Raw genomic sequence first — 21,112 nt, 5'->3', positions numbered from 1 at the left:
CCCCGCACCGATCTTATCGCCCGACGACAGCCATAGCTGTGCGGGCGGGCTGACAGCTGAAGCCACAGGGCCCCGCCGCCCTCAGCGTCTCAGAGGGAGAGCTCTCCTGCACCCCCCGACACTGGGAGAAGCCGGCCCTCCGGGGTCTAAAGCCTCCGGGGATCACGCGGGTTCCGGGAAAGCAGCTGCACTGCCGCCGCTCTGAGAAGTGGGGCCACCCAGGGAAGACGCTAAGGAAAGACGGGGGAAGCCGCCTGAAACTCAAACGAGTCCGCGCGCTTCCAGTTCCAACCTACATGTCACCCAAGGAGGAGAGGACCCGGGTCTGCCGGACCTCGGCCCCTCACCCGGACTCTGATGGCTTGAGCCAACTCTGGAGCCAGGAGAGTTCCTCCTTGCCCCAACGGAGCGACAGGACGCGGGGGCCAGGGCTTGAGGCTGTTGGGGTGGGGGGAGAAGGTAGGCGCTGGAGCTGAAGCTAAACCCAGGTGAGAAGAGGCGCTGAAGGCGGAACCAGACCCTTATTACCATACAGCTGAGGACGCGCCCCCCTTCTTCTATGTTGGGGACCACGCCCCCTTACCCCCAGCACGGGGACCACGCGTCTTGGGACTGGCACGCGCCGAACCCAGGCGGGAAGCAGAAGGGAGGAGGCACGCGCTGGACACGCCCCCTGCAACTGGGGAGGGAGATGCCCATCAGGTGGAGGAACCGAGCCCCCGAGCCTTGGACACTTGGCCCCTCGCCTAGTCTGCACTGGCCATAGAGATGTTAATGCGTCCGCTGGCTTCCCTGCTGCGCAGGGTGGTGGTAGGGTGGTAGGGTGCGGGGCAGATGGACGCTCACAGGTTGGGGGCCGACGACGTCAGGGCTCCCGAAGCTCCGGGAGGGTAAAGGAGATCCGAGTCCTTCAGCGCTGGTTTCGCTTTCTGAGCTTAAGTTCCCTTTACCTGCTCGAGGGCTGCAGGTAACTAACGCCGGCCGTGGACACTCCGCCCACGGGGACTCCCCAGTGTCTCCGCCCCCTCTACCATCCGGGAACCACTAGCTCATCTTTCGCCCCATTCCCGCTGGTGCTCCCCCTAGTCCTCCCGAGGCCGATGTCTCCTCCTGTAACCCCGCAATTGCGGAGAACTGGTCACCTCGGCACGCTCTGAGCTGGGGGACCCAGGAGCTGAGTGAGAGCGGCCCAGAGGGGCGGAGACCTGTGCCTGACTGGCTGGCGGGGAGGGGGGAAGGCGGGGGCGGAGGCCCCTCCGGGCGGCGCTGGGACTGTAGCAGCTAGAGGCCGGAGGGGAGGGGAGAGTGACCACGAGTCTGAGTGACAGGCGGGTGAAGAGAGGAGCCAATATATATAAGGAAAGCTCGGGAGAGCGCAGGTTTCAGTAGCGGCGCTGAGCGCGGTCAGTGAACGCAAGGCCAAGAGCCGCAGCTCAAGCCGCCTCAGTGCCGCGTAGCCGGACACTAGCCTGCTTACAGCACCAGGATTAACCCGAGGACACGTCCTCAGAGCGGCTGCCACCCAGCCGCCCTCACCTGGATTACCTACCGCGGCAGTTGGAGCGCAGTTAGCGCGAAGGAGAGGCGGAAGGAAAGCCCCGAGCGGAGCCTGGCTTTTCAGGGACCCCTCCGGCGGTGGGACGCGCGGGAAAGCTTCCTAGCCCGCGGGTGGAGAGAGCGACGCCCCAGGGGATGGCAGTCGCGTCCCGTCGCGCCTCGGGCTGGGCGCTACTGCTGCTGGTGGCACTTTGGCAGCAGGTAACATCCCCACCACTCCCTCCCACCGCGCCCGGGGCCTGAGCCCCGGGCGTCCACCGAGCTGACCGCTCCCCTTCTTCTTTCTCTTGGTCCCTGTGCAATAGCCCGCGGCCGGCTCCGGAGTCTTCCAGTTGCAGCTGCAGGAGTTTGCCAACGAGCGCGGCGTACTAGCTAGCGGGCGGCCGTGCGAACCCGGCTGCCGAACCTTCTTCCGCGTCTGCCTTAAGCACTTCCAGGCGGTCGTCTCTCCCGGGCCCTGCACCTTCGGCAGCGTCTCCACGCCTGTGCTGGGCACCAACTCCTTCGCCGTCGGAGACAACAGTAGCGGCGGGGGACGCAACCCTCTCCAACTACCCTTCAATTTCACCTGGCCGGTGAGTACAGCGTTGGGCGCACTGGGAGATCACGAGAGAAGGGGGCTCTCCTGGGAACAAACCCTCTCTCTAGATTTCCTCACTCCCTCCAAAAAAAGGGGGGGCACTCTTTTCTGACCCTTCTTTCCGACTCTTTCCTGGGACCTCACCCTCCTGTAGGCTCTCACCAGTCTCTCTTTTCCCAGTTCTACGTCCCATCTTTTCCTAGACCTTGGGATACAATTTTCATCACCTGCTACCCCGGCTATTCGTCACCTCCGAAAGACTCCCCCGTACATTACCCCTTCTTCAACTCTCCTCCTACCCGGGATTCTCTCGCCTTCCCTGCTCGCGCGCGCTTCTGAGCACAGACCCGTTATGTTGACCCGGGTGCTGTAACTGTATCCTGCAATTAGATTAATTAAACCGGCTGCCGAAAGGCACCCCCACCATCCCCTGTTCATCTCGCCATCTCTCTGTCTTCCCCCGCCCCCTCCTTTCTGTTCCCAGGGTACCTTCTCACTCATTATTGAAGCTTGGCACGCACCAGGAGATGACCTGCGGCCAGGTGAGTAGCTCGCTTCGCGGCCACAGGGGGGCGACACGGCGCAGCGCCGAAAGAGTTAATCTGTAATAGGCGGGGGAAGTGCAGGGTGGGGGGTGGGGGGCAGGACGCTCAGCTAGGCTGGGAGCTGCGCCCCGCGCTGGACGCTCGGATTCCGCCCGCTGCTTGGACTCTGAGCACAATTGCGTTTCCTGCGGGTTATTTTTGGCGTGGGAACGCGGGGAGCACGGCGGTGAGAAAGGCCGAAGCTGCCAGCGCCGCTGACGGGCCCCTTCCTGTATTTTACACCTTTCGCGAATTCCGCTCCTTTGGAAAGGGAATAATGGCTTTGGGATGTTGTTCTGACACAGAGGAAAAGGATATTTCAGCAGCACAACAATTCTCACTTTGAAAAGGAAAAAGAAAAGCATTACCCATCTTTAAGGGCAGAACCCCTGAATGGGCACCAGAGGACCCTTTGCTCCCAGGGTCCTCAAAGGCCTGGAGAACTTTTCTTTTTTTTTTTCTTTTATCCCCTCATTTTGACCTCTTTTCCTCTTTCCCCTGCCTATCTGCCTCCAGAACACTGGGATATCTTAACATCCTTCTATTGTCCCCTTTTTGAATGGTATCAGGCTCTCTGCACATGCACATACAGAGCAGCTAAGCAGTGGGACGCTTGGGTTCCTGTGGCCCGTGCTTGCTGGCAGGTGGGGGTCATCTGGACAACTGGTTTGATCCAGCAGTTGCTGGCACTACTGGGGACTGGCTGCCCTTCCTTGACCCGGCCCTCTGCCCCTTCAGAGGCCTTGCCACCAGACGCGCTCATCAGCAAGATCGCCATCCAGGGCTCCCTAGCTGTGGGCCAGAACTGGTTACTGGATGAGCAGACCAGCCCTCTCACAAGGCTGCGCTACTCTTACCGGGTCATCTGCAGTGACAACTACTATGGGGACAGCTGCTCGCGTCTATGCAAGAAGCGCAATGACCACTTCGGCCACTACGTGTGTCAGCCAGATGGCAGCCTGTCTTGCCTGCCCGGCTGGACGGGGGAGTACTGCGAACAGCGTAAGCAGCCAAGCTCCCACCTGCCTGGAGGGGGGTCCCCGGAACAAGCACAGTGACATCTTGTCATCTGCAGTCTGCCTCCCTTGGAGAGCGGTCTGGGCTGTCCACTAACTGGGCCTCAGGAACAGCTGGGGATGCTTAGGACGGGCTTGGACTCTGCCCTCTCTCTTCTTAGCGTTCCTCCCCATCATGCTAAGTCCACAAACACCCCGTTATTGCACTGGATTCTCCTTCCCTGTGCCATTATTTCTCTTTAAGTCATCCATGGCTCCCTTGGGAGGCCAGGAGTGGGAAGTAAGCCCAGGAGAGCTGGGGGCACCCCCAGGGCAGGAGAGGAAGAATAGGACTTCAGAGTCATTGGCATCCCGCCCTCACCCAGCCCTGTTTTCTTCCCTCAGCTATCTGTCTTTCTGGCTGTCATGAACAGAATGGCTACTGCAGCAAGCCTGCAGAGTGCATGTGAGTAGGGGACCGGAAGCTGTGAGGGGGGAGCCGTCCCCTGGCCAGGCCTTCACCTCACCCCCAGCTTGTCTTTTGTTCTACAGCTGCCGCCCGGGTTGGCAGGGCCGCCTGTGCAACGAATGCATCCCCCACAATGGCTGTCGCCATGGCACCTGCAGCACCCCCTGGCAATGCACTTGTGATGAGGGCTGGGGAGGCCTGTTCTGTGACCAAGGTGAGTCAGGGCAGAGAGAAGGGATGGGCTGGGGGTGGAAACCAGAGCTGTCACCTGGACCTTTCCTACTTGATGACTGATAAACTTTCCCATTATCCTTCAAGGAGCTTGGGACTTGGAAGGATCTTAACAACTGGCTTAACGTGAGCTGGTGGGTCCTTCTTCCTCAGGTGCTAGGGAAAGAGGGTGGCTGGAGGAGCCAGGAGGGTGACAAGTTGGCAGCCTGAAGGTGGCCTCATAAATTCCAACAAGGTCAGAGAGAGGGGTGCCAGGCTCAGTTCCTCTTTCGACCTTGTAGTTACCTATTAACCCCCTAAGTGTTTGCTTACCTGCCAGGGCTGTTTGAGCAGCTCTCCCCTAAACAGCTGTCTGGTGGGGTGTGCCCACGGGCTGCCCCGAGGCTGTGGGTGCGGGGGACCTCTGGGCGGAGTGACATCTAACCGCCTTCTTGGTGAGGCAGAAACAGCCTCCCTTGTTCTCCCCAGTAGCACTTGCCAGGCAGCTGCCTGAGCCCACAGTCTTCCTGGTGTTTGGGGGGCCGGTCACTCTTCTGGCTGTATGGGGGTCTGCCAGCCTCAGTGGTGGGGGAGGGAGCCTTTTCTCCTTCATCCTCATAGCCAGCTGCAGCGCGTTCCTCCCATTTTCAGGGTCAAATGGGGTGGCTGCTGCCATGGAGACACCAGCACAGGCCTGGGTAGGGTGGGCAGGACGCTTGCCAGGATAGAAGGAACTTGCCTGGGCCCTGACTTGCTGGCAACAAGGGGCTTGGAATTCAGCCCCTGTATTCTTTGTGCGTGTGTTTGTGTGTCACTTTGTCCCCCCTCCACGCCCCTCAAACACACACACACACACACCTGGTTCCTGCCATGTCTCTTTCCTCGCCCCACATTTGCTCCCAGGTGACACAGTCATATACTCGTCTTATTCAAACATAGCCCTTACAGTCCCTGTATTTGCTCTGTCTGGTTCTCCCTCTCTGTCCTCCCTGAATAAGAAAACAAAGACTTATATTTCAAAATACCCCCGTAACACATTCCGCTTTTAAAAAATGCCTGGTAACCACCTATGATGGCTCTAGCCTTCCCACTACTCTTCCCACCTGTTAAAATTGCATCCCCCTTCCAGGCTTACCTCAGCTGCCCCTCCCCCGTGAAGCCTTTTCTGACTTCCTCCTCAGTATGTGGCCTTGCTGTCGCCTTCTCTTCCTTACCTTTATGTGTTTGTGAGCTTACCTTCAGGCAGGTGTCCAACTGTGTTTTTTCAACTTTGATTGATTGCACTCCTCAGATGTGGTTCTAGGTACTTCGATATACATAATTTCACTGGGGGAAGAAGAAGGGTATTTGGACCTGGAAGACTTTGGGTTGAAGCGCCAGGTCTGACCATGGACAGTGAACTTGCACTCCATGGAGCCTGGAAGTGGAGACCATTTTTTGGCTCTGCTCAGTTGGTTCCTGTCTCCACAGATCTCAACTACTGCACGCACCATTCCCCGTGCAAGAATGGGGCAACATGCTCCAACAGTGGGCAGCGGAGCTATACCTGCACCTGTCGCCCAGGCTACACTGGCGTAGACTGCGAGCTGGAGCTCAGCGAGTGTGATAGCAACCCCTGTCGCAACGGAGGCAGCTGTAAGGTGAGGCCTAGGCCAGCCCAGAAAGGCAGAGCTCTGGCCAGGTGGTACCCGGGCATCCCCACCCCAGGTGGCCAGTGAATGTGCAGCCATGGGCAGGCACTATGGGCAGGTGGGAGCTAGGTCCCAGCCATGAATCCCTGCTCCCCATGGTTTGACTTTGGCCCCTTTATGCTCTCATTCCAGGACCAGGAGGATGGCTACCACTGCCTGTGTCCCCCGGGCTACTATGGCCTGCACTGCGAACACAGCACCTTGAGTTGTGCTGACTCCCCCTGCTTCAATGGTGGCTCCTGTCGGGAGCGCAACCAGGGGACCAGCTACGCCTGTGAATGCCCCCCCAACTTCACTGGCTCCAACTGTGAGAAGAAAGTGGACAGGTGTACCAGCAACCCATGTGCCAATGGTGCGTCCTGTTGCCTTGCTAACATGCTGGATTGGCCCTGGGGCCCAGAGAACTTTCTGGTGAGGGAGGGTCACAAGAGGAGGAGAGAGGCCTTGTGTGTCACTCTGGGCAGGCTGAGATGGATCTGCATCTGCTCTGGATGCTGAAGAGCTTGTTTGATTATCTGGGTGGCTTTGGAAGAAGAGCAGGTTAGCAGTGGGTGCAGGCCATTGGAGAGGAAGTAATATGCACACTGCCTGGCTTCCATTCCTATTCTCATGTCCTGATCTGGCTAGGGTGGCCTCTGACCCTCCCCAAGAAGTCCTGGCTAGAGAAAGGGACTTTGAAGGCCTCATGTCCCTCTTTGAAGGTGGCTAGCAGGTGAGGGCCCGGCTCATGGAGGCCTCACCTTGCCCCATGGCTATGGGGAACCCGGAACCTTAAGGTGTCTGGAATGTTCAGCATTTTGGGGGACACCACGTATGTTGTCTTTGGTCTTTGTCTCCTTGCTCCACTGGTGACCATCTGGGAGACAGACAGACAGCTGTGCCGGGGAGAAGGCTGGAGAGGGACCAGAAGGGCTGAGATGGAATCTGTTCTCTGGCTAGTCACTAGTTAACTCCCCGGAGCCATAGTTTCTTCATCACCAAGTGGGAAAATGTACTACCTGTCCTCTTTCATGTGGTTGTGATGCTTAAGTGAAACAATAATTTATTTGAGCGTTTACTATACACCAGGCACGGGCTCATGTCTTCATGCATTATTTTACCTGACCTTCAAAAGACAGCCTATAGCATTCTTCTCCAATTTAACATATGAGGAAACTGAGGCTTAGAAATAAAATAAAGCAGCAGGTGCCAGATCCTTAGTTAGAGAGAGACAGCTGAGATTCAAACCCAAGCATATCTGCTTGATTCTACTGTAAAGCTCTGTAAGCAGCCAGTGGTTTTTCTACATGAGCCCACTGAGGCATAGAGGACCAGGGTCATCCTTAACTCAGGGTCTCCTGACTCTTCATGCAAAGAACTCTGTAGTGGGATCTGTACATGCTGGTTGTGTTCTGGAGGCAGGAGGACCTGAGCTCGGAGCTGGTTCCCGGGATGGGGCACCCTCTGCTCCAGGGAGCGTTCCCTGGAGATGGCTGACTTGTGGCCTGTGTGTACCCCACAGGGGGCCAGTGCCTGAACCGAGGTCCGAACCGCGTGTGCCGCTGCCGTCCTGGATTCACTGGCGCCCACTGTGAGATCAACATCAGCGACTGTGCCCGCAGCCCTTGTGTCCATGGTGGCACGTGCCACGACCTGGAGAATGGGTTTGTGTGCACCTGTCCAGCTGGCTTCTCTGGCCGGCGCTGCGAGGTGCGGATGCCTGGCGAAGCCTGTGCCTCGGGACCCTGCTTCAATGGGGCCACGTGCTACCCTGGCCTCCCTCCTGACAACTTCGTCTGCAACTGCCCCTATGGCTTCGTGGGCAGCCGCTGCGAGTTTCGCATGAGCATGCCCCCCACCTTCCCCTGGGTGGCCGTGTCCCTGGGCGTGGGGCTGGTGGTGGTGCTCGTGTTACTGTGCATGGTGGCAGTGGCGGTACGGCAGCTGCGGCTCAGGCGGCCCGACGGCGGCAGCAGGGAGGCCATGAACAATTTGTCGGACTTCCAAAAGGACAACCTGATCCCCACTGCCCAGCTCAAGAACACAAACCAGAAGAAGGAGCTGGAAGTAGACTGTGGCCTGGACAAGTCCAACTGTGGCAAACAGCAGAACCACACATTGGACTATAATCTGGCCCCAGGGCTCCTGGGGCGGGGGATCCTGCCCGGGAAGTATTCCCACAGTGATAAGAGCTTAGGGGAGAAGGCGCCACTGCGGATACACAGGTAAGCAGCACCTGGAGGCCCAGGGGCTTCCCAGGGTCACACCTATGGTCCTGCCTGGGCTCTCCCAGGACAGGTGGGAGGCTGGCCCCAGGCCCTTGACTGCTTTTAAGCAAATAGGGGCTCTTACCGCTGACAGGCTACAAATCCAATAAGATTTCTTCCAGGCTCTTTTTATCCCTCCTTCCCATTCACTCATTCATTCATTCAAATATCCACACTATGTCACTTGTGACTCCAATTTTCCCCCAGCATGGCTTGCCTCCAGTGGCAAACTGGCCTTTTCCAGGCCTGAGACCCTCTGTGGCTCTCTCAAGGCCTGTTCCCAACTGCCTACCAGGCTAGCACTGAGTATCCCTAATCCCTGTGTCTTCTCCCGGAGCCACCTTGGCCAGTTCCCTTTGGCTCTCCAGGGTCCAGCTTAGCGCCCCACCTCCTCCAGCCCTCTGCTCATCTCTCCCTCACCAGCCTGTCTTGTGTTCCCTCAGTGAAAAGCCAGAGTGTCGGATATCAGCCATATGCTCCCCCAGGGACTCCATGTACCAGTCTGTGTGTTTGATATCAGAAGAGAGGAATGAATGTGTCATTGCCACAGAGGTGAGTGATGGGCCCGCCTTCCCGTCTCGCATGTGCCCTCCTACCTTTAGGGAATGAGAAAGTGGCCCGGTTACTCTTGACCCCAGCGGCCGCTCCTGAAGGGTGGGTCGGAACCCCTCCTTGGCAGGCCTGGTTCAGTGGCTCTTGGATCTCTGCTGGCCTCGTTGCCACAGAGGGTGTGAAACAGGAGCCGCAGTGGTGAACCAGCCCGGTCTCTTCCTGCTGTGTTAGTGCTGGGCTGGGCGGCCGTGGCACCTGGCCAGCTCCCGGGAGCTGCTTCCCAGCTGCTGGTGGGTGAGGGTGGTTGCCTTGGGCCCCTCCTGCCCCTACTCACTGGCTTCCTTCACTGGCCCCCTCATGGGCACAGACTTCCAGGCATGGGTATGTGTTGGGCCGGAAGACCAGGAGGGCTGCCCCACTTCCTCTTCATACCACCTGCCTCACTGGCTTCTCCCAGGGAGGCCCAGGGCAGCCGTGGAGGGAGTGCTGGTACCCCAGGGTAACCCACTTTTTCCCTTTCCACATGCCACCCAGGTATAAGGCAGGAGCCTCCCCAGGACATCCCAGCTCCACCCCAGCAGCTGGACCTTCCTTCTGCATTGTTTACATTGCATCCTGGATGGGACATTTTTAATATGCAACGTGCTGCTCTCAGGAGGAAGAGGGAATGGCATGAACTGGACAGACTGTGAACCTGCCAAGAGATGCATTACCCTTCCACATCTTTGGGTGTCTGTCTGGCATCAGATTGGCAGCCGCACCAGCCAGGGGAACAGAGGAGAGGAGAGGTGCCACTTGGACCCACCCTGCCGGCAGCGGCCTTCAGAGGGCTCCTTGGGGCTCCAGCCTATTTTCCAGAGGGAGGGGCAGTGGTCCCATGGGGCCTGGAGCTGCTCTGGCTTCCACTGGCATCTGTGTTTCCAAAAGTGCCTTGGCCCGGGCTCCATGGCGACATCTGGGTCCAAATCAGAGAGGAGAGAGGAGGCCAGTAAGGGCAGGGCCATCCGCCAGCCAGGAAGCCACCTGGTGCAGCTCTTGGCAGGAGTGTCCCTGCAGGTGAGGTGAGCTCCCGGAGCGGAGAGGAGGAGCGCTTTCTGCCCCATGCTTCCAACGACTGCATGTGGGCCTTGCTCCTGACACCACCCCATCCTCTCCCTGGCCTGGGCTCTCTGGGTAAGGATATTGGTAAGCCTTCCCAGGCTTCCATAGCCTCTGGCCCTGGATGTCTCAGGCTCCTGTGAGCAGATGGGGGAGGGCCTGCCCCTCTTCCCAGCCAGGGGCACCAGGCCTAACTGGGGAGCTCTGGACAGAGATGATGGAAATTCTGGTGAGGGAGAAACTGGGTGCTGTGGACACCCAGATCCTTCCCTCCTTGAAGCCCATTCCAACGGCTTCGAGCCTGGGCTCTGCCCACACCCACTACTGCCCCCGGACTACCCTTGAAGCCGATCTTCAGAAATCAATAATATGAGTTTTTATTTTTTTTTGTAGTTTATTTTGGAGTCTAGTATTTCAATAATTTAAGAATCAGAAGCACTGACCTTTCTACATTTTATAACATTATTTTGTATATAATGTGTATTTATAATATGGAACAGATGTGTACAGGAGTTTATTACTTCTTGGGTCCTGTCTTTGTGATGACAGAGTGGGAATCCTTCTGAATCCCCTTCTCATATTTCTGCCGGCTTCCCCCCACATCCCCCGCAGAACTCCTGGGACCTGTGCATGCACTTGGGATTGGCCTCCTGTGCTCTGGGCCCTCGTCTTTTTCTAGTCCTTGGTGAACCTGGCTTCACCCATCTAGTCCCCAGCCTGGGCCAGCCTTCTCTACCCGATGGCTTGAGGTTGGCTGCAACCCCCTCTTGCTCCTACCATTCCTTGGGGGATATGCCCCCTGACCTGATTTTACCCCTCTTTTCTCTCTTAGTCTGAAAAGGCTTATGGACACCCTAGTCAGCCCGGGAGATACAGGAATTCAGGGGAAGGAGACAATCCAGCCACTCTTGCTCTTTTCAAAAGGAGTCTCTTGTCAGAGCACGGGGTCTCTAAACCACGATAATGTCTGGGCCCTTCTTCCTGCTGCTGCAGGGTTTTAGATGGACTGGCACCCTGCTCTTTTTTTAAGCCGTGGCCAGGCACTGGTCTTTGTGCCAGGGGATTTGCCTTGGGTCTGTCCTCCTTGCAGCTGGGCAAGAGAGCTGGTGCACTGTGCCTGTTCTGCCCGGAGCTGCTAGAGTTTCCTGAAGACTGTAGAGAGGGGATGAGGAAGAGGAGGGAGGCTTCCCTGAGTCCGGGTTTCTCTGGCTGAGGCACTATTTTTTTGATGGAGTTTCCAGTCTCGACTTCATGGCTAGCTTCCTCTAAGGCTCAAGATGGTCCCTAGGGTGCCACAGTCTTCTTGCTACAGCCACAAACATATCCCCTGGAGAGCAAGTGATGAAAAATGAGCCACTGACAAAAAGCTGAGCAGATGCTCCTAGCTCTCATTCTGTCCAGTAAAGCAAAATAGACCCAGCAGATGCTCCCAGTGGAGACCAAGCACATGCAGCACTTCGTGCTTCCCTTGTCTCCTTCTCCCTGACATACACAGCATACTCAGCCCTAATCTGGGTAGTTATGCCCAACACAAGGGAGCAAGAGACCGAGGCTCGTGCACACTCACCCAAGTGCACACATTCCACGCCTTGCCACTTCTCTCTGTTCCCCTCACCGCACACACAGGGTATCAAACAGGAAAGCATTCAGGGAACCGTTCCCACAGCCTGAGCCGGCAGCAGGGGGAAGAACAACACGACCTCACTCTTCCTGCCCAAAATGAAACAGGAAAGCAGCTCCCGGGCCCTGGGGGGCGGGGGGAACTGGGCTGGGACACGAAGGCGAGATGACGAGGCTCCCATGTGGGGGACAGGTAGGACACCCGCGGGCCTGCACGTCCACACCACCGTGTTGTGCTGGGCTGCACGGGCTGCCAGGTCCTGAGGAAAGAGTCCTGAGGAGAGAGTCCTGAGGGGAGCTGGCTGGTCAAACCCCCTCACCCGATCTGATACCAAGCCCGCTTTCTGGGGGAAGAGAGGGTCTCCTCATGCACTTGGTCTGGGCAGCTTCACCCCGTAGCTTGTGCCAGGTTCCACCTCTACTGCCATGCACCAGGCACTAAGGATGTGAACAGGCCACAGTGGAAGCCCTTCTTTCTCTGGGATGTCCAGGTCACTCCCTGAGGGTTTGGCCTCTTCTCATAGGTAAGGTACCCAAGTTTTTCCTGATGGAGTGTTCAGGTGTACAGGAGAGGCCCCAGGCTTGGCAGACACAAAGCCAGATGATAGCTGTGGACTCGCTGTGAAGTGTTCCTCATGGCTTATCAAAACACCCATGCTTAATCTGCACTGGCATTTCACAAGAGAATTCAGAGCTTAGCAGTTCCTTAGCCTGGAGGCAGTGACCCATCTAAAGGAAAGCCTAACCCACGGTGACTTCCAGTTCCGAGGACAATGGCTTTTCCAGGGCTTACTGGCTGGTAACCACCTGGATATTACCTTGGGAGGTGAGGTAGGGAGAGGCTGTGAAGAAGGGTGGTTCAGCTAGGGTTCCCTCTCCTGCCTCAGAGCCAGATTGGTCAGGGGATAGAAAAAAAGGAGAGTGGCTCTTACCTCGCCCTCCTTCCCCACCTCTTCCCCCGCCCCGTCCCGGGCTAGATGAGGCCACTAGAGAACCCAGGTTGTGCGGTTGTTCCACTTCTTACGAGGACCCACAAGGGTCCTCCTCCCTGCCACTCTCTCCCCGCGGGTCCGCAGGATGACGACCCAGCCCTCCGCCCCACGTGGCCAGCTGCATTCCGGGAAGGGATGGAAGTGATTCATTGACTCAGGGAACTGTGAGTGTCCCTTCCCGGGGAGAGGATGCGCCTGGGAGGTCCCAGTGGCCTTCCCCAAGCGGCCGTGCCCTCCCTCGCGCCCAGGGCGCACGGCACTGCTGGATCCCGGCCGGCCTGGAGCCTCGAGCGGCGGCGGAAGAGGCAGGTGCGGCGCGGGCGCACCTGCCGCCCCGGGCGCCCCGGAGGTCCCGCGGCTCCGCGCCCCCCGCCCCCCTCGAGCTCTTTGTTACAGCCCGACTTCCTGTTTGCGGCCTCCCGACCCCGGCTCACTTCCCGGGCCGGGAAGCCGCCGAAGGCCGCGAGTTTCTCGGAGACTCCCCGCCCGCTCGGCTCCGCCTCCCGCAGCCCCGAATCCCGCCCCCGGCCGGGGAGCCCGCGCCGGGCCGCGGCCGCGGGAAGCCGGTGTCGCCGGCGGGCCATCGGGCGGGACTGCCTGGGCCCCGTTGCCCGACAGCAGGGGGCGCTGAGCGGCCGCAGGGCCGCACCTGGACCGGGACCGCGGTCGCTTCGCGAGGCTCGGGGTCAGCCCGTCTCTGCCCTGGAGGTCACCAGGAGGAGCCGGAGGAGGGGGCAGCCCGACGCGAGTTCCGTGTCATCTTTGTCGCGCAGAGCTCCCTCCAGGCCTCGGCTCCCTAAGCAGAGAGAGTAGAGGAGAAAGCTCAGCGCGATGCTTTCCCCTAACTATGCTTCAGCTGTGCCTGAGAAGCGAGCCCATCCCCAAACTCTGAGTTGTTTTCTCAGCCAGCGCCCTCCCCACCTCACGGCCCTCTGGGCCATCCCTGCCCGCATCTTGAGTGGAAGGAAACGGGGACCGGCCAGAAAGGACACCAGGTTTGAGCTGGGAGGCTGAAGCTTCTTCCAGGACCACCTGTCATTGCCAGGTGACCTGGGACAATCCATGCATTTCTTCATTCCTTCTACACTAACTGAGTACCTTTTATATGCCAGGCATTGGCGATAAAACATGATCTGTACCTAGGAAGCTAGGCGTCTAGTTAATTATCTTTAACCTCTCAGAGAATGGCAATACCTTGTGTACATTACTATGAGGTTGAAATGAGTTAGTGTATGAAAATATTTGTGAGCAACAAGTCTGTTCCCCCTCCCCCGCCGCCCCAGGTAGGTTCAGTTCAGTTCAGTTGCTCAGTCGTGTCCGACTCTTTGCGACCCCATGAATCACAGCACGGCCAGGCCTCCCTGTCCATCACCAACTCCCAGAGTCTACCCAAACTCATGTCCATCGAGTTGGTGATGCCATCCAGCCATCTCATCCTCTGTTGTCCCCTTCTCCTCCTGCCCCCAATCCCTCCCAGCATCAGGGTCTTTTCCAAGGAGTCAAAGTCAACTCTTCGCATGAGGTGGCCAAAGTACTGGAGTTTCAGCTTCAGCATCAGTCCTTCCAGTGAATACCCAGGACTGATCTTCTTTAGGATGGACTGGTTGGATCTCCTTGCAGTCCAAGGGACTCTCAAGAGTCTTCTCCAACACCACAGTTCAAAAGCATCAATTCTTCGGCGCTCAGCTTTCTTCACAGTCCAACTCTCATATCCATACATGACCACTGGAAAAACCATAGCCTTGACTAGACGGAACTTTGTTGGCAAAGTAATGTCTCTGCTTTTTAATATGCTATCTAGGTTGGTCATAACTTTCCTTCCAAGGATTAAGTGTCTTTTAATTTCATGCTTGCAGTCACCATCTGCAGTGATTTTGGAGCCCCCCAAAATAAAGTCTGACACTGTTTCCACTGTTTCTCCATCTATTTCCCATGAAGTGATGGGACCAGATGCCATGATCTTAGTTTTCTGAATTTTGAGCTTTAAGCCAACTTTTTCACTCTCCTCTTTCACTTTCATCAAGAGGCTCTTTAGTTCTTCTTCACTTTCTGCCATAAGGGTGGTGTCATCTGCATATCTGAGGTTATTGATATTTCTCCCAGGTAGGTTAATCTTTTTTAAATTTATGCCAGCAAACCACTTTGGGAGCTTTCACCATCCCAGTCCACAGGATGGAGGAGAGGTGCTAGTGAGGAGCTAGGAATCTGGTTGGATAGTCCCCAGCAGTAGCCCTGGACCAAGGAGGCAGCTGAGATGCCAGGTTGCCTCCACCATTTCTTCTCTTTGTGTCCCTGTCTTTAAGGAGCATCACTAGTCTAGGTCAACCTCCTCTGTCGTGGGGAGTAACGGAAGAGAGACCTGGGCTGTGGGAAATGACAGCAGGACCCCGAGTCCTCTAGAGTCCCATTCCCCTTGGAGATCTACCACAAGTGGCTTTTAGCCCTGCACTTGCTAGTATTCTGGCCAAGAGTGGGCTCAGCATGTTCCCTTCATCCCCAAAGACCCTCTAAGGCCATGACGCAGGGTCCAAAAAAAGCCAGCTGCAGCTACAGTCATAGCCAGCAGTCTGGATTTAGCCCTGGGCCCATGGCTGTCCTGTGTCATGGCACCCCCTGCAGGGCAGAGCCAAAACCCTGCCAGGCAGGGCGAACCGTCTGTCTCCAGTGATGCCGCCTCCTGACTCATGCTGGAGGCAAAGCAGGCCCTGGCGGTTAGCAGACAGGTGTGTGCCCTTGACCTGTGCTAGGACTGCTTTCCCTTCCCCACAGAGGCAGATATCTGGGCGAGGCCTATCCTACGACTGTAGGACGTTCAGTTTCACTTCCATCAGTGACTCCCTTCCCTCAGTGCTTCCTCTTCTAGCTCTCTGATAAAAGAGAACTAAAATGTTCTGGGATCTCCTGCCCCTTTGCAGTAGGCCCCTCAGGTTGTCATCCCAGCTGCTGTCATTTAAGGCCTTACTTCCCTGGCTCTCAAGAGTCTGCTCCCACAGTCAGGCCCATTTTGCGTAGGGCTGCTTTTCTAGGTTCACTTCTGAAGCCTGGTGCCACCACAGCCCAGCGTTTCTGTGGGATCTGATGTTTGCCTCTGACCCTACAGTCTCCCCTCTTTGCAGCTCTGTCACTCCACTGAAGTGGGCCCCACTGTTGTTCTCCTCAGCCCTGAGCCAACCACTTCCTGCCCCCACAAACTACACCTTTCTTTTTCCTTGGAATTGGAAGAGAGACCCCACCATCTCAGTCCTCTGCTGGAGCCCTGGCCCCTCCCCTTCCAGGACTAAGCCCCACATCTGAATCTCCCAGGGTATCCTATCAGCTGTGTCTTCCCCGCTCCTTGGCAACTAGAAATGGGCAGGGAGCCAGGTTTTCCCACTTACCCATGCACCCCTCTGCCAGGGCATGAGTGACCCCTGACAGTCCCTGATTTTGTGGGCAGGGGACCAAGTGGCCTAGCTGCCCTTGGCTTTGGATTCAGTTGGTATAACCAGCAGAGCAGCTGTCTTCTCCACTTCTCTCCGTCTTCTGAGGTGGACTGTATCAAGGGTTTCAGCTCCTCCTTCCCATCCTGCCTGAGAGTTGGCTGGAGCACATGGGCCAAGGGCCTGAGGATACATTTATCACTCACAGGTTTGCAGGAGACATAGCCCCTAGTGGAATGTGGATTATTTAATTTATTTCTTCATTCATTTATTTAAGCATTACCCCGCTTCCCCCAAGCACACAAAGATAATCTCCCTCTTTGGTCGAGAAACTATTCTGTTAATAGCATGCTTGGATTTATTTACACTAACGATGAAATATCAGAAAGAGAAAGCAAACAAACAAACAAAAATCTTGTGTAAAATTGTGTCCAAAAGAAATACCTAGGAATAAACTTAATCAAGGAGGTGAAAGACCTAAATGCTGAAAACTTTAAAACACCGATAAAGGAAATTAAAGATGGTTCAAAGAAATGGAAAGATATCCCATGTGCTTGGATTGGAAGAATTAATATTATTAAACTGACCATACTACTTAAAGCAATCTACAGATTTAATGCAATCATAATCAAAATACCCATGATATTTTTCACAGAACTAGAATGAATAATCCTAAAATTTATATGGAACCACAAAGCAACTGCTAAAGCAATCCTGAAGAAAAAGAACACAGTGGGATGCATAACCCTCCCAAGCTTCAGAAAATACTACAAAGCTACAGTAATCAAAACAGCATAGAACTGGCACAAAAACAGACATGAAGATCAATGGAACAGAAAAGAAAGGTCAGAAATAAACCCATATACCTACAATAAATTAACGTATGACAAAAGAGGCAAGAATATACGATGGAAAAAAGACAGTCTCTTCAGTGAGTGGTGCTGGGAATGCTGGACAACAACAACCAAGGAAATTAGAACACTCCCTCACACCATACACAAGAATAACCTCTAAATGGTTTACAGACTTAAATCTAAAACAAGACATCATAACACTCCTAGAAAAGAACATAGGCAAAACATTCTGGACATAAATCACAGGAATATTTTCCCAAGGCTAAAAGAAATAAAAGCAAACATAAATAAATGGGTCCTAAGCAAACTTAACGGAAAAGGCGATGGCACCCCACTCCAGTACTCTTGCCTAGAAAATCCCATGGATGGAGGAGCCTGGTGGTCTGCAGTCCATGGGGTCGCTAAGAGTCGGACACGACTGAGCGACTTCACTTTCACGTTTCACTTTCCTGCATTGGAGAAGGAAATGGCAACCCACTCCAGTGTTCTTGCCTGGAGAATCCCAGGGACGGGGCAGCCTGGTGGGCTGCCATCTATGGGGTCGCACAGAGTCGGACACGACTGAAGCGACTTAGCAGCAGCAGCAGCAGCAGCAGCAAGCAAGCAAACTTAAAAGCGTTTGCATAGCAAAGGAAAACATCAACAAAATGAAAAGAGAACTCAATCAATAAAAGGGCAGAAGATCTAAATAGACCTTTCTCCAAAGAAGATATACAAATGGCCCACCAGCACACGAGAAGATGCTCAACATCACTAATTGTTAGAGAAATGCAAAGCAAAACTACAATGAGGTGTCACCTCACACTGGTCAGAATGACCATCATCAAAAAGTCTATAAATAATAAAGGCTGGAGAGGGTGTGGAGTAAAAGGAGCACTTTTACAGTATTGATGGGGAAGTAAATTGGTGCAGGCACTATGGAAAACAATATGGAGGTTCCTTACAAAACTAAAAATAGAGCTACCATATGATCCAGCCATCCCATTCCCGGACATATAACTGGAAAAAACAAAAACTTTCTTTTGAAAGGATACATGCACCCCCATGTAAATAGTAGCACTATATACAGTAGCCAAGACATGGAAACAACCCAATTGCTGATCAACAGATAACTAGTTTAAGAAGATGTGAGATATACATATCAATTCAGTTCAGTCACTCAGTCGTGTCTGACTCTTTGAGACCTCATGGACTGCAGCACGCCAGGCAGGCCTCTCTGTCCAGCACCAACTCCCAGAGTTTACTCAAACTCATGTTCATTGAGTTGGTGATGCCATCCAACCATCTCATCCTCTGTCGTCCCCTTCTCTCACCTTCAATCTTTCCCAGAATCAGGGTCTTTTCAAATGAGTCAGTTTTTCACATCAGGTGGCCAATTCTTGGGCGCTCAGATCTTTATAGTCTAACTCTCACATCCATATGACTACTGGAAAAACCATAGCTTTGACTAGATGGACCTTTGTTGGCAAAGTAATGTCTCTGCTTTTTAATATGCAGTCTAGGTTGGTCATAACTTTTCTTCCAAGGAGCAAGCATTTTCTAATTTCAGGCCACCATAGTGCCTGTGGTCACCCAGATGGTAAATGGTGGAACTAGGCTCAAATCTGGACAAGCTAGTATTAGAGCTCATGTATGGGAAGATTTTTCATTCCTCTGGAATCAGCAGCTTCATAAAGCAACTTCATCATTTAGCATAATAAATTTGCACAATCCCCAGGCTCCTAAGGTACAGCCTTCCCTCGTTTCAGATAATGGTGCCCACTAACACCAGGAGTTGATTACAGTGACTGGAACGAGGAGAAGGAAATTAGAAGTGACCACTTGGAAGAACAATAAGGAAGGATTAATTTGGGAAAGATTCAGAGAAGGAAGCCACCATGAATGCATCATGTGCGACTCTGCAAGGTGGAGGCAATACCCTCTCATCAGCTGTTGTGAGCTGGCATCTCTGTGGGTATGACGTCTGTAGCCCCACCCTGAAGGGATTTTAGGAGGAAAGATGGGATTATTGCTGCCAGTGCTGGAGAGGAACTGGATGAGGTGGGCAGTTTACTGCCTGGGAGTGTCCCACTGGGAGGGAAAGAGACAGATGTTGGCAAGGATAAGCAAGGAAGAAACAGGTGAGACAACTTCCTGGGAAGGTGGTCAAGACCTCTGGGCCAACTTTTGTGGGGGTTCCTATTTTGAAATGGCAACCCACTCCAGTATTCTTGCCTGGAAAATTCCACGGACAAAGCAGCCTAGTAGGCTACAGTCCATAGGGTCGCAAGAGTCAGACACGACTGAGTGACTGACACTTTTACACACTATTTTAAGAGGGTCAAAGTTAAACCTGTGTCTCACAGGATTCCTCCTCCTCTGAACTCCATGGTGCCCTGGACTTTTCTAAGAGCTTCAGTTCTTCTACCTCCCTTTGCAGAGAACCTTCCACGAGCCAGGACTGTGCTGGTTCTCCTGGGCCTTCAAAAATGACGTCTGCTCTCTGGGAGCTCTCAAGTTCATAGGAGACAGGGTGTCAAAAGTTCATTAACAAGAAGTCTCTGGGGTTGGACTGCCTGCCTTGGGCTCCAGGCTATACTTTGCTATTGTGTCACTGTAGCGGGTTACCTAACTTTCCTATGTTCCAGACTGCTCATCTGTGAAATGATATTTACCTCACAAAGCAGCAGAGCAAAATCACTTAGCAAACTGCCTAGCTCAAGATAAGCACTCGATTACACGTTTCTGTTATAAGCATGAAGTGGATGGGACAGAACTGAGGTAAGGGGTCTGGGAAAACAGAGGAGGGAGTGACTAACTCTGCTTGGAGCAAGAGCTGGTCACTGATAAACTCTTCAAAGGTGACAGTCGCTCAGTCATGTTACCCCACACACTGTGGCTTAACCAAGCTCCTCCGTCCATGGGATTTTCCAGGCAAGAGTACTGGAGTGGGTTGCCTTCTCCAGAGGATCTTCCGGACGCCGGGTTCGAACCCAGGTCTCCCGCATTGTAGGCAGACGCTTTACCGTCTGAGCCACCAGGAATGTTATTAAAGCCTGGGGCTTTTAGAAGAAAGTCATGGAGAGTTTAGGAGAGTGAGCATCATGAAGATATTGCCCAGGTGATTCTGATATGCTATATCAGAGAACCATTAACTACTTAGCCAACAGAGAACCATTAACTACTCTTTAAAAGTAACTTTGTATTGTTAAAACGTACATTTCATAAGCCTTGCAAAATAGAGAAAAGAATCACCTATACTCTTAATACCCCAAATCCACCCAACATTAGTATATGGTGTCCCCATCTTTTTCCTCATGAATCTTGTTTTTGTTGTTTTAATGGTTTTAATTATAGTACATGTAATAGTTCCTATTTTTGCCTTACTATGCAATAATAAGAATTTTTACTACATTGTTTTCCTATTTTAAACTTCTTTTTCTAAACATAAGTAATTTATGTTCTCTTGAGAAATTCCCAATCTCAATCGGTATAAAAAAGCAAGTGCAGATCTCAGTAGTCCTACTACTAAGAGATAATCACTGAGCATTTTTATGTTCTTCTAGATTTTTTCCTATGGAAATGAACACATATAGACTTTTTAGGTTAAGAAAGTTATTTTAGGTTATTTTATAACCTGCTTTTCACTTAATTACATAAGTGTAGTCATACATAATTGTTCCCAATGACTGCAGATTTAATTTCATGTCTATATCAAATTTATGTAACTAATCATCTATTGCAGGATTTTAAGTCATTTTCTGTCTGTGTGTGCATTTCTCCACCTGTGGATTGACCATAATTTACTTTAACATTCAACTATTTTTGGATATTTAAGTAGCTTTACTTCTTTTGCTTTTGCTATAATAAGGAACAATGCACTGAAAAACCTTGAGGAATATGGCTTTCCACATATTTTTAATAATTTCCTGGAGTTGAAGTAATGGGTCAAAGGGCAGGCTATTTTATGATTCTTGATTTGTATCATGAAGCTGCTTTCAAAGGGTTGTCTGTATCAATTTAGATACTTTCAGCAATGTATTAGTATCAGATTTTCACCTTCCACCCAACTACCAAAGGAGATAGATGGAGGGGGGATATTTTCCCTGAGCAGCAAACGAGGCGCTCATATGGACCAAAGAGGACAGGATAGAGAGTAGAAGAGAAGAGGGGAGGGTGCACATGGCAAATGGAGGGAAGGAGGAAGGAAGAACCAGAAACAAATGTAAATATTTATGGAAAAGTTTGGATTTTCTTCGAGGAACA

At 53.5% G+C, this 21,112-nt stretch overlaps 1 protein-coding gene across 1 annotated transcript; it reads left to right on the top strand.

Annotated features, from left to right (window-relative positions):
• The first annotated feature begins 1,377 nt into the window (after positions 1 to 1,377).
• On the top strand, positions 1,378 to 10,502 carry DLL4 (delta like canonical Notch ligand 4). Its single transcript, XM_086321858.1, has 11 exons — positions 1,378 to 1,758; positions 1,863 to 2,132; positions 2,622 to 2,679; positions 3,460 to 3,723; positions 4,122 to 4,182; positions 4,269 to 4,399; positions 5,866 to 6,035; positions 6,219 to 6,438; positions 7,588 to 8,290; positions 8,776 to 8,884; positions 9,419 to 10,502. The coding sequence occupies exons 1-11, from the start codon at positions 1,693 to 1,695 to the stop codon at positions 9,422 to 9,424; spliced, it is 2,058 nt and encodes a 685-aa protein (XP_086177984.1). The 5' UTR covers positions 1,378 to 1,692; the 3' UTR covers positions 9,425 to 10,502.
• Positions 10,503 to 21,112: the final 10,610 nt, after the last annotated feature.

This window comes from Bos grunniens, chromosome 10, assembly GCF_055505025.1.
Source record: "Bos grunniens cultivar Pamir isolate PY7600 chromosome 10, Bosgru_T2T1.0, whole genome shotgun sequence".
In the NCBI taxonomy this organism is placed as follows: domain Eukaryota; kingdom Metazoa; phylum Chordata; class Mammalia; order Artiodactyla; family Bovidae; genus Bos; species Bos grunniens.
This window is presented reverse-complemented; position numbering and strand designations above follow the sequence as displayed.